General features: G+C 45.6%; 1 protein-coding gene across 1 annotated transcript in view; it reads right to left on the bottom strand.

Annotated features, from left to right (window-relative positions):
- Nucleotides 1–12,159, bottom strand: part of Abat (4-aminobutyrate aminotransferase) — a 107,568-nt gene that overhangs the window by 39,206 nt on the left and 56,203 nt on the right. Inside the window, exon 2 of the mRNA XM_021184642.3 lies at nucleotides 6,408–6,522. Within this exon, the coding sequence (XP_021040301.1) occupies nucleotides 6,408–6,477 (70 nt within the window). The 5' untranslated portion in view covers nucleotides 6,478–6,522. The remainder of the gene's footprint in view (nucleotides 1–6,407; nucleotides 6,523–12,159) is intronic.

The raw sequence follows: 12,159 nt of genomic DNA, 5'->3' as shown, positions 1-12,159 counted from the left end.
TGGAAAAACCAGGGCCAATGAGGTTGTAAGAAAGCAGGCATGCTCCTGTCCTAAGGCAGCAGGATGAGCTGAGGTGTGTGTGTGTGTGTGTGTGTGTGTGTGTGTGTGTGTGTGTGCGTGTGTGTACGTGTGCGTGTGTGTGTGTGAGGACAACTTTTGGGGGCTTGGTTCTTTCCTTCCACTGTGGGTTCAGGAGTTGAACTTAGGATTTTACTCCGGAATGGCAAGTGCTTTCTCCTGGTGAGCTCTCCTACCAGTCCAAAGCCGACTTCTTTCTAGGAGTTGGAGAGATGGCTCAGGGACTAAGAGCGCTTGCTGCTTTTACAGAGGACCACATTTGGTTCCTGGCACCCACATTAGGCAGACCACAAGAGTCGGAGAAAAGAAATTCAAGGGGTTAAGGCTGCTCTTCCAGATGTCTTGGTGCTTTGTCTGCATGTATATCTACACACCAGAAAAGGGCATCAAATCCTATTATAGAGTGTTCTGAATGCTATAGTGTGTAGATATACATGCAGACAAAGCACCAATATAAAAAATATACATAAAAACGAAATGAAACAAAACAAAATAAAACAAAGCCAGTCTAAGTAAAATCATATTTATATATATATATATATATATATATATATATATATATATAGAGAGAGAGAGAGAGAGAGGAATCTCTCAACTTTGGCACTGCTGACATGTTGGCTGGTGATCCTTTGCTATCAAACACTGCAGGATGCTCAGAGGCATCCTTACATCTGAGCACAAGACACAATGTGCACCCATTTCCAGGAGTACTCCAAGAGGGGAGCTAGGTACAAGGTCATGCGTCTCATTCAAGACATCAGGCAAGCTGAAGCAGGAGGTCCCTTGAACCCCAAGAATTCAAGGCCAGTTTGGGAATTACCACGAGGCCCTGTCTGTATCAGCTACTATTTCACTGTTGTGATGGAATTCCTGGAAAAGGCAACTCAGGGAGGAGCAGGAGGAGGGGTTACAGTGGTGGGGGAGGTTCGGGGGCAGGACTGTCCTCAGGCCAGAAGGGATGGCTGCTGCTGCTGTTCAGTGGATTTCTCCTTCTCCTCCTTCAGTCTGGGACCCCAGTGCTTGGAATAGGTCCTGCTCACAGGCAAAGTGGGTCTTTTGGAAACCTACCTCAGCCTAATCTCGAAACTCCCTCACAGACATGTCTAGTGTTTGTCTCCCATGTGATTCTAGATCCTGCCAAGTTGGCAGTCAATATTAACCATCGTGGGGCCTTGGAGACGGCTCAGGTGTTTGAGTTCTTGCCATGCAAGCTGGGGATCTTAGTTCCATCCTTAGCTCCCACATTAAAGACAAAACAAATGGGCAAGGTGGCTAGTTCCAGTGCTGGGAAGGTAGAAGCATGAGGCTCCCCAGGGCATGCTGGCCAGCCCTAGCTAGTAGGTTTAGCTGATAGGTGAGTTCCAGGTCCATTTAGAGACCCTGACTCAAAAACTAAACAGGGCAGGAACTGAGGAGAGTGCCTGACATTGACCTTTGGTCTCCACACACATATAGAATAACATATATACATACCTACACACATGCCACATTAACTACCATACTATTTCAAGGAGGAGGAGGGAGGGGAAGAGGGAGGAAAAGGATTGTCCAGGAGAAGGTAAATTTATAGACTAACGAGGTCCTCATTTAACAGATTCTTTTGTGGTTGCTAAAAAGTTCTGACCTCAAGTCATTGGTTGGAATCCCATTTGGCATTTTGCAGAGTAATAAATTTACTGAAGAGCTAAGTTCCCAGACGAGTCCCACTGGCACCCTTGTTCAGCGTGTGGTCAGCCACACAAAGATGGCCTCGAGCCCAAGCCTGCCTTGGCTCATCCCAGAGGGACAGACAGCTGTAAGCATGCCAGGACAGTGACTCCTACGAGTCCCCTTGGTGGTGTTGCCATCTTAACCTTCCTGGCATGCTCGCAGATAATTAGTGTCTCTCACTGAGCCACACTCTTATAGCTGCATCAAAGTAGAGGATCATGGGACATATGTGAGGCTGCACTTACCCTTATATATATAAATGGATATGTGCGTTTACTATCCATCTGTTACCTATCTGCTACTATCTATTTTCTATCATCTATCAGTCATCTACTTCTCTATCATTTACTGATCTATGTATCATCTATTTACCTATCGACCATTTATGTTTGTTTGTTTATCTATCCTCTATCTATCACCTATCTATCTATCTATCTATCTATCATTTTGTCTGTTTATCTTCTATCTATCTATCTATCTTCTATGTTCTACTTATAGTCTATCTATCTATAGCCTATCATCTATCAAACTTCTAGGGTCTGGAAAGATGACTCAGTAGTTGCTTTCAGTAGTTTGGTCCACTCATAATTCTTTATAATCCCAACTCCATGGAATTTATGTTGTCTTTTTACTTCTGAGGACACTTGCACACAGGCACACACATACACAGATACACATGCATATAAATAAAAATATCTTTAAAAAATAAACCTATCAGTCATCTATCTACCTATTGTCCATCTTCTGTCTGCCTCATTGTCTCCATCTCACAGAACAGGAAACTGGAGCTCAGAGATACTGAAATAATATGTTAGGGGCTGAGGCATGTGCAAATACCTGGGCTCAATCCCCAGCACTGTAAACACACACACACACACACACACACACATGCATGCACACACACATATAAACATATACCATATACACACAAACACATGCATAGATGTGCATGTACATACACACACATGAACACATACACACACACATACACACACACATACACATATAGGTATACCTATAAACACATACAAACACAAACACATGCACAGATGCGCATGTACATACACACACACTTGAATGTGCCAAAAGGTTTATTTGGCTCACACTTACACACCCTAGTCCATCACTGAAGGAAGTGAGGAGCTCAAGCAAGGCAGGAACCTGGAGGCAGGAGCTGATGCACAGGCCATGGAGGCAGGAGCTGATGCACAGGCCATGGAGGCAGGAGCTGATGCACAGGCCATGGAGGCAGGAGCTGATGCACAGACCATGGAGGCAGGAGCTGATGCACAGGCCATGGAGGCAGGAGCTGATGCACAGGCCATGGAGGCAGGAGCTGATGCACAGGCCATGGAGGCAGGAGCTGATGCACAGGCCATGGAGGCAGGAGCTGATGCACAGGCCATGGAGGCAGGAGCTGATGCACAGGCCATGGAGGCAGGAGCTGATGCACAGGCCATGGAGGCAGGAGCTGATGCACAGGCCATGGAGGCAGGAGCTGATGCACAGGCCATGGAGGCAGGAGCTGATGCACAGGCCATGGAGGCAGGAGCTGATGCACAGGCCATGGAGGCAGGAGCTGATGCACAGGCCATGGAGGCAGGAGCTGATGCACAGGCCATGGAGGCAGGAGCTGATGCACAGGCCATGGAGGCAGGAGCTGATGCACAGGCCATGGAGGCAGGAGCTGATGCACAGGCCATGGAGGCAGGAGCTGATGCACAGGCCATGGAGGCAGGAGCTGATGCACAGGCCATGGAGGCAGGAGCTGATGCACAGGCCATGGAGGCAGGAGCTGATGCACAGGCCATGGAGGGGTGCTGCTTACTGGCTTGCTCTCCATGGCTTGTTCAGTCTGCTTTCTCATAGAACCCAGGGTCACCAGCCTAGGGATGGCGCCATCCACAATGGTCTGTGCTCTTGGCCAAGAATCGATAATTAAGAAAATGCCTCACAGTCAGACCTTATGGAGGCTCTCTTCTCTCAGATGACTGTAGCTTGTGTTAAGTTGTCATAAAAGTAGCCAGCACAAGCAGCAAATGCTCCTACTGGCTGAGCCAACTCTCTTGTCCTAATAAATGAAAATATCATAGCTAGAAAACAATTGTTCTTTATGTAAACCTGCACAACAGGAAGGTAAAGCCCAGGTGGGGCCCCACCCCACCCCGCCCTGCCCTGCCCTGCCTACCTCTCATTCTTTCAGTCAGTGTGTGTGTGTGTGTGTACGTGCGTGTGTGTGTGTGTGTGTGTGTGTGTGTGTGTGTGTGTGAAGGTGTGAAGTGCATGCCCATCTCTCTCCCCCTCATTTTTGGAGACAGGGTCTCTTAGTGAACCCAGAACTCAATGCTTTGGGTAGACTAAATCTCAGGGACCCTCCTGCTGCTCTTACAATGCTGGAGTTGCGGGTGTGTGTGTGTGTGTGTGTGTGTGTGTGCCTCTGCACCTAGCTTTTACACAGCCAGCTTTTAAATGGCCGTTGATTGTCATGCTTATGTGGCAAGTCCCTTTTATTAAGACCAGAGAGTTGATTCAGCTAGTAAAGGTGTTTGCCACTCAAGCCCAATGACCTGAGCTCAGTCTCCACAGTGCAGGTCAAGCTGGGCGTGGTGGCACACGCCTTTAATCCCAGCACTCGGGAGGCAGAGGCAGGCAAATTTCTGAGTTCAAGGCCAGCCTGGTCTACAAAGTGAGTTCCAGGACAGCTAGAGCTATACCGAGAAACCCTGTCTCAAAAAACCAAAACACCGAGCCGTCTCCCCCTGTCTCAAAAAACCAAAACACCGAGCCGTCTCCCCAGACCCTTTTTGTTTGTTTTTGAGACAAGATCTTATGATGTTGTCCTAGAAGTCCTTTTGTAGCTCTCCAGACTGACCTTAAAGGATCCCTCTGCCTCAGCATCCTGGGTGCTGGGATTACAGAGCTAGTAGGGCTACAAGAGACCTTGTCTCAAAAGTAAACAAGTAAAATTAATGGTTTGGTGACAAATGCATGACTCGATGCAGGTTGGCACGGCCAGACAGCCCCATGCTGTGCGTGATTAGATGGAGTGGATCAGAGTTCACAGCTGGAGCTCAGAGCCTGAATGCTCAAGTCAGACAGTTACCAGCTGGAGGCTGTGTGTCCCCTCCAGGCACTGTTCCCTTCACCTCCCCCTTTCACACTCCGTCCTTTTCCCTCCCTCACCCCCTGTCCTTTCTTTCCTTTTAGGCAAGGTTTACTACATTGGCAAGGCTGTCCTTGAACTCTTGACTCTCCTTCCTTAACCTTGGATGAAACTATATGACCATCGGTATCATGTTTATAACTTCAGCTTCCTTTTTCCTTTTTATTAATGTTTTACGTACCCAAGGTAGCCTCTGACTTGCAGTCTAGCTGGTGATGACCTTGAATTCCTGATCCTTCTGAATTACTGAGTTTTGGGATTAAGGGTCATTACCACCTCATCCATTTGTGTAATTGTGCATGTGTGTAACTGTTCAAATGTGTGTATTGGGCACTAGGAGCTGACATCAGGTGTCTTCTTCAGTCCTATGGAGGCAGGGTCTCTTGATGAGCCCTGGACTGATTTGTCTACTCTACCCTGGCTTGGGGATCTCCTCTCTCTAAATCCTAAAGGCTGGACACATAAGCAGGCTGCCATGCCCACCTCCTTTTGTGTTGCGATATGAATTCCAGTTCTAGTAAGTAAATTCCTTATCTGTTGAGTTACCTCCTCAGCCCAGCTGGGGATTAAACTTTGTGCGTCTTTGAGTACTAAGAACGAACTCTGCCCCTGAGGTACACACCCCATCAGCTTCACTGTTGTGGTGTCAGAGACCATCCCGTGAGAAAGCGAGCCCTTCACGATCTCCCTAACAGGCCAAATGGCCTCCTGCTAGGAGCTGGTTATCACTCCCTCCTCCCTATTCCCTTCCTGGCACCTGAGGCTGTAAAAGCTGAATTATAGTCCCCTCTTCCCTATCTCTTCCTGAATTCCCATGACATCCAAGGACATGAGTCAAGCCTGAGCCCAGCCTGACACCCAAGGCTGTCAAGGAGGATCTATGTTCCGGAGATAAGATGCAGAGTGCCTGATGCCTGGCGCCTGACTTTGGCCCCCATGTCAGCAGATGCCCGCTCCTTTGTTCTTTGTAAAATTCCCCCTCAACCCCTCCCCTATGCCCTGAGATGTATGCTTTAAAAAGAAGGCACCTCAGCATAATAAATGCGACCTTGATAGGTACCCTTCTTGGTTTCCTGCCTCTCCTTCCCTTCCTCCCATTTCCTTTCAGATTTGTGGTCCCCCTCGCACCCACAAATAACTGAATCCCACGGGATGGGATATTGTGGCTTTCAGTACTCCTTGGCAGTAACCATAGCACTGTGTCTTTTTTCTGGGTCCTTCTGGCCTTGAGGCCATCCCTCCTGCACAGAGTGGCTCTGAGTTGTATGGACTCCCATGCTACATGAGAAGTGTCCATCTATGGATGGGGTTGGGGTAGCCATGGCGATAGCCTCACTGAGGAAGCTAGGGAAGAAGCAGGCAGATCCTTCTATCCTCAAGGACTCTGACCACAGACCTCTCATTTGCACAGTGTCTTTTAAGGAGCAGGTAGTGCCAGGACTTTGGTGGGACTTACCAGGTATGAAGAGGTGGAGGTTTTTCTGGGAACTGCAGGCCAGCCGTCGGGTGATCAACAAGAAGGCCATGACCCCCTCCTTTTGAAAGAGGAACCCCCTTCACTTGCTGCTGTCCTGAAAGAGACCAAAACCACAGACTTAGACCCATGGGCACCACACCTCTGCATTCTAAACCCACCATTGCCCACTTTGTGGAAAAGACTCTTAGGATACAACTTCTCTTGCTGCATACAAATACTCTCTTTACTTAAGCACATTTTGTGCCGAATAGAATATACACTTTAATTTACATTCTTTTTTCTTTACACATTCCACACTTCTGACAGGAGGAGCACATCCACTCTCTAGACAGGGAACCCAGAGAAAGGGTTCAACTGCTAAAGCAGCAGGAGGACCTGAGTCTGATCCCTGGAGACCTTGAGGAAAAGCTGGGTGTGGTGTTAGACCGAAATCCCTTCTGTAATTGGAGAGATAGTGCTGCATTCACTGATGTCCCCTTATGCAAAAGGAAACATGAAGAGCATTAGGAAGGGGTTCCCACCTGAGCAATACCTTTGTAAGCAAGTGTAGACGTTTCTTTGCAGCCTGACCACCCTTGCTTTGCTCGCCAGCTTAAGCTGGAGTAGTTTTGGTGGACAGAGAGTTCTTGAGGGATACTGCACAGTAGCAAATTCTGTGCAATCTTATCTTTTGTCTCTGGGAGAATCCACCCCAGAGTTAGCTTCACTGTGATTTGGAAATCTTAACTCTTCCTGGGCAGAAAGGCTGTCATGTGAGTATTGGTTGAAATGCTCAAAGAGTACACTGTCTGGCTCCAGATATCTGCTGCATGGTCCAACAAACAGGGCTCACCCCATTTCAGATCTGAGGAGGTGCTCTTTCAGGAGTGACTCCCTGACCTCAAAATCTTTCTTTACTTGTAAGAGACTAATTTATTCAGTTAACCTAGCCACAGTAGATAGAAGACTTGAATAAAAAAAATAATAGATGTAGTTCAAGGTTAGACATGACAGTTCATTACTTTAACCCCAGTGCTTAGGAGGAAGAGAAGGACAGACCACAGCTTTGTTTTTTTGTTTTTGTTTTTTTTTAAGATTTATTTATTTATTATATGTAAGTACACTGTAGCTGTCTTCAGACACTCCAGAAGAAGGAGTCAGATCTCATTACGGATGGTTGTGAGCCACCATGTGGTTGCTGGGATTTGAACTCCAGACCTTCGGAAGAGCAGTCGGGTGCTCTTACCCACTGAGCCATCTCACCAGCTCCCGACCACAGCTTTGTTATGGCTTACTCTCCATAGTGAATTCCAGGCCAGCTAGAGGCTACACAGTGAGAGCCTGTCTAAAAAAGGAAGCAATTCAGAGACTCCATCTTATTTTTTTTTTTTTTATAAGAGGAAAAGTTAGGAGAAAACAGTAGGCTTTAAAATTGAGACCATAAATTAACATAGAAGCCATTTTCTTCTCTTGACAATTTAATGTGTTTTTTAAAAGTTGTTTCTAATATCCAACTCAAGGCAGGCCTATTAATTCAGCAGTAGAATAACAATGTAGAAAAAGCAGCCACCACCTCTCACTTAAGGCCATTTGTCCTAGAACGCTAAGACGTCGTCACATAATTCAGGTTTCGTCTATCAAGTATGTTTTAGAAGTGTCTTCAGGACTTGAGCCTTAATGTTTGACTAGCCCACAAAAGTGAGAGTCACACCTATGCACTTTCAATTGACAAGTTACTTTGGGAAACATGCCCTAGTGACATGTGACATTGTGTGCCCTGCAGCTGATGCTCACCTTTTAACAAAACAATCTCCGTCGGTCACCAATTCTCAAGGTATTTTTCAAATAATCAGAAGAGTCCATGCTCATTTACTTTCTTGCCCACTAATTCAATCAACCAAAGTTAATTAGGCAGCAGTTCCAGGCAAGGCACTGGATCACTTAGGAGGAAGAAAAACGGGTAAAACATGCTCATAAGTTTTTGGCCGAGGACTATGACCAGCGAAAGGGTTGGGGAATCCAATATACTAGGTGCCTTGTTCACCCTGTCATTAACTTCTTAAAATAACCCAGCAAGGTACTCATATAAAAAGTTTCCTCATCACTGTCAACAATGAACTTCACATAACATAAAATGGAAGACCTGGTGTGGTGCTGCACCTGCAACCCCAGGATTTGGAGGCTGACGCAGGAGGACAGCGAGTTCAAGGCCACTCTAGGCTACATAGCAAGGTTAAGGTCCAATAATACATCGCAAAGCCCTGCAACCAAACAACTCCAGAATAGAATCATGATTGATTGCCTGGTGCTATGGGAAGATGGGGTGCTTCCTTCCCCACTAGGCCCCGGGGGTGTCATCTGAGTTGCAAAGTTAAGTAGGTTCCAAACGTAGAAGAAAGGGGGTTGAGACAGAGGGGCAGAGAGATATCTCCAAGAAACGAGACTAACTAGCCATGCTGTCAGATTTCTGAGAGGAGCAGGATGTGCATCTGGTTGGTGCCAGAGTTATCACTGAGCAGACAGTAGGCCTGCTGTGGACATTGACACGAGAGACAGGGTAGAGCAGGCCAGAGGATAAGTCTATAATCCCCAGCCTTGATGTTGCTGTGGATGTTCGGAGATTGGGTTCAGGGCCTGTATGACAGCACACATCTGTAATTCCAGAACTGGACAGAGCCTGTGTGTGATGCTTTAAACAGGAACATTCCCCAGAGGCCTATGTCTGTGAACACTCAGCTCCCAGGTGGTGGCATTGTTTAGGGATGTTTACGAGGTGTGGGTTTGTGGGAGACGTGCGTCACTAGAGGCCAGCTTTGACAGGTTAAACACCTACACCATTTCCAGTGGCTCTCTTTCACACTTGTGCTTCTAGATATGAGCTCTCAGTTTGCTGCTCCAGCCACCAGGCCAGCATGCTACCAAGCCTGAGATAGGAGCCCATGGTGGTGACGGACCCTGACCCCTCCGGAATTACAGGCGCAAATAAACCCTTCCTCTGCCAGCTGCCTTGGTCACGGTGCTTTATTATAGCAATAAAAAACGGACTAATACACTGTGGCAGGACTATAGAGTTTGGGGCCAGCAAGGGCTACTGGGTTCTTTAAAAAAAAAAAAGTCACCCCTCCCTCCACCATGTGTAGCATGTGCATATAGAAAAGTAGAGGTCAAAGGACAAACTCTAGGAGTCAGTTCTCCCTTCCATCACCTGGGTGTCAGCCACCGAGTTTAGATTCTCAGGTTTTGGTGCAAGTGCCTTTACTGGCTGAGTCATCTTGTAGGCTCGGAATTATAGGTTCCATGAAAGCCAAAGTTATGCTTTAAGTTTTAATGCCTAAGAGATCCATAAAACACAAACGTCTCTAACCTATAATCCATCCCCTTGCCCAGGGACAGCTACTTCCTGAGATGCTGGGGGCTGCCGTCTAGGGGTGAAGACAAACCACGTGTTGGTCTGACTCAAGTGCACAGGATGTGCCTGATCCCACGGAGGCAGGAGGTCCGTCAGGACGTACGCCTGCCCAGCTGGATCTGGAGGGACATTCTCAGCCTTATGGGTTTATCTTTAGAAGCCTCTGTGAAATGTCACTTGTCCTGGCCTGTGGCCTCCCTTCCCCCAGCCTGGAACCTGCCTGCTCAAGGGTGGAGCTACCGGCTCATTCGTCCTGCCACGCCTACCTACTGCTGGAACCTGCCTTTGCCGTCTGGAGGCACACACGTGTTCGTCCTGCTACTGGACCCCGAGTTACATGGCGGGAAATTGGGTTCCCTCCCCCTTCCTTTATAAACTGGATGTCTGGAAATATTAAATTGAGCCTCGATCAGAACTTGTTGTCCTGGCTTTATTCTTTTCTTCCGCCCCGTCTAGTTACCTCTCTTTCAGCCTGAACTGCCATTTTCAGTTGAACCGTTCGTGTTGTGGACCGCGGGCGGGCCGCAACAGTTGGCGCCAGAACTGGGACCTGAAGAATGGCAGAGAGATGCTAAGAGAAACGACTGCTGTGTGGAGCTCCACAAGAAAGGAAAGAATCTTCGTATTGGAGGAGCATCGGAGCAACGGACAGGTACACATGCTAGCGCTAGCCTAAAAAATTTCAGTTTTGTAAAGTGTTGCTGAGGATACGAACAAGTTTGAATCAGTGCTGACCCAACACTGTTTCTGCTTGGGGTCAGCAGTTCGTTAATCGGAACTAGATACGGAGACAGGCGGTGTGCCGCAGCTTTTTTAGAAAGCTGCTTAGGTGGAAGAAGGAAGGGTTCAAAGTCAGAAATCTTTTAGATAAGATAGATAGCTGTTGTCCATGATTCAAAGAAGAAGAAACGATAGATTGTGGAACCTGGGAAAAAGTTGGTGAGGCCCTGAAGCGAGTTAGAGTTTGAGATTAAGCTCCAGAGGCTGAGTCTCTTAAGATATTTCTAGTTTAGATAATGATAAATGTGGTTCCTATCCTAAATAGTAAAATTTAAGATAAGATATAAAGCAATGCCTCTTTATTAAAGCGTTAAAGCTTGCCTTAATAGGTATTCATAGGTATTAATTGATATCCAAACTTCGTAATATGATAGTAATGCTTCTAATATTGATTTTAACAGTGATAAATTGTTTTAAACATAGGTTTTGCTTTCCCAAAGTTGTAGATATTATCCTAACCTTGCACAAAAAACTTAAAAATTATGGTTAAAACTGCCATTGTTCCATTGACTGCAGCTTGCAGTTTGATTGCAAATTTAAGATTAATGCTCAGATTAAAAGGTATTTTACCTTTGAGTCAATACAGGGCTCTGGGCAGCCCCAGAACGGCTTGTGGCCTTTTCTTTTGTTTTGCAAACAATGCCTAAAAAAGTTTTTCCCTGTGTTCAAGAAAATTTCTTTTTAACAGTGTTACAGATCTATTCAGATGTTTAAAATAATGCTTAAATTCAAAGATTTTTGCTTCTAGTAAACTGGTAATCACTAGAAAATTTTGCCTCTATGTATAGCTAATATAGCTTTATATTATGTAAGAAAAATGTTTAGTGCTTCTGCTTCTTTACAAGAAGCCAAAAGTTTTAATCTTTCAGTATATATTGTTTCCTAAGTGGAAAGTATTTTATTAACTAATGCTTCTCAAGGGAAGTTTACCTTAAATCCTTGCTCTCACCCAAAAGATTCAGAGACAGTATCCTTTTATTATTTAGTGTTTTAGTTTACTACAAAAGGTTTTACAAAAAATAAAGAAAGCTTTTATAATTGTTGTTAATTGGTAATTAAAAATTAGTTGTGCCCAAGACAATTCTTTGGCCAGAAAAAACATTATTGTAAAGTCATTTTTCTCATCCTCCCAGCCGATCGTTGGCCACGTGGGCCCAACTAGCTGCTGTGGGGCGGAGTCTTAAGACACACAGTTGCCCCTATTCCAGCACAAATAATCTGGTTGTGTGCTGTAGATGGTGTTTTAAAATGCTGAACAATCAAACCTTAATTTATGTATTGATAGTCAATGCTATATCTCTGAGCTCATAATTACTTAAAATTGTTCGTCCCTCAGATACTATTAATTCTCAAATTTATAATTGCTTATACATATTTTTAGTTAATAAATAAATAAATAATGCACGTGTGACTCTTAATAACTTTTCAAGCTTTCTAGTTACAACCGTTCCTTAAGAAAAATGATTGAAAGTGCAATCAGTCACTGCCCCTTTACAGCCAAATATTTAAAATGTTTTGTCCAAAAAGTTATTAATTCAAAAGGTTAGATATTGTAAAATTTTA

The sequence above is a fragment of the Mus caroli genome, unplaced genomic scaffold (genome assembly GCF_978045245.1).
Source record: "Mus caroli unplaced genomic scaffold, Mus_caroli_1 scaffold_17, whole genome shotgun sequence".
Lineage (NCBI taxonomy): Eukaryota > Metazoa > Chordata > Mammalia > Rodentia > Muridae > Mus > Mus caroli.
This window is presented reverse-complemented; position numbering and strand designations above follow the sequence as displayed.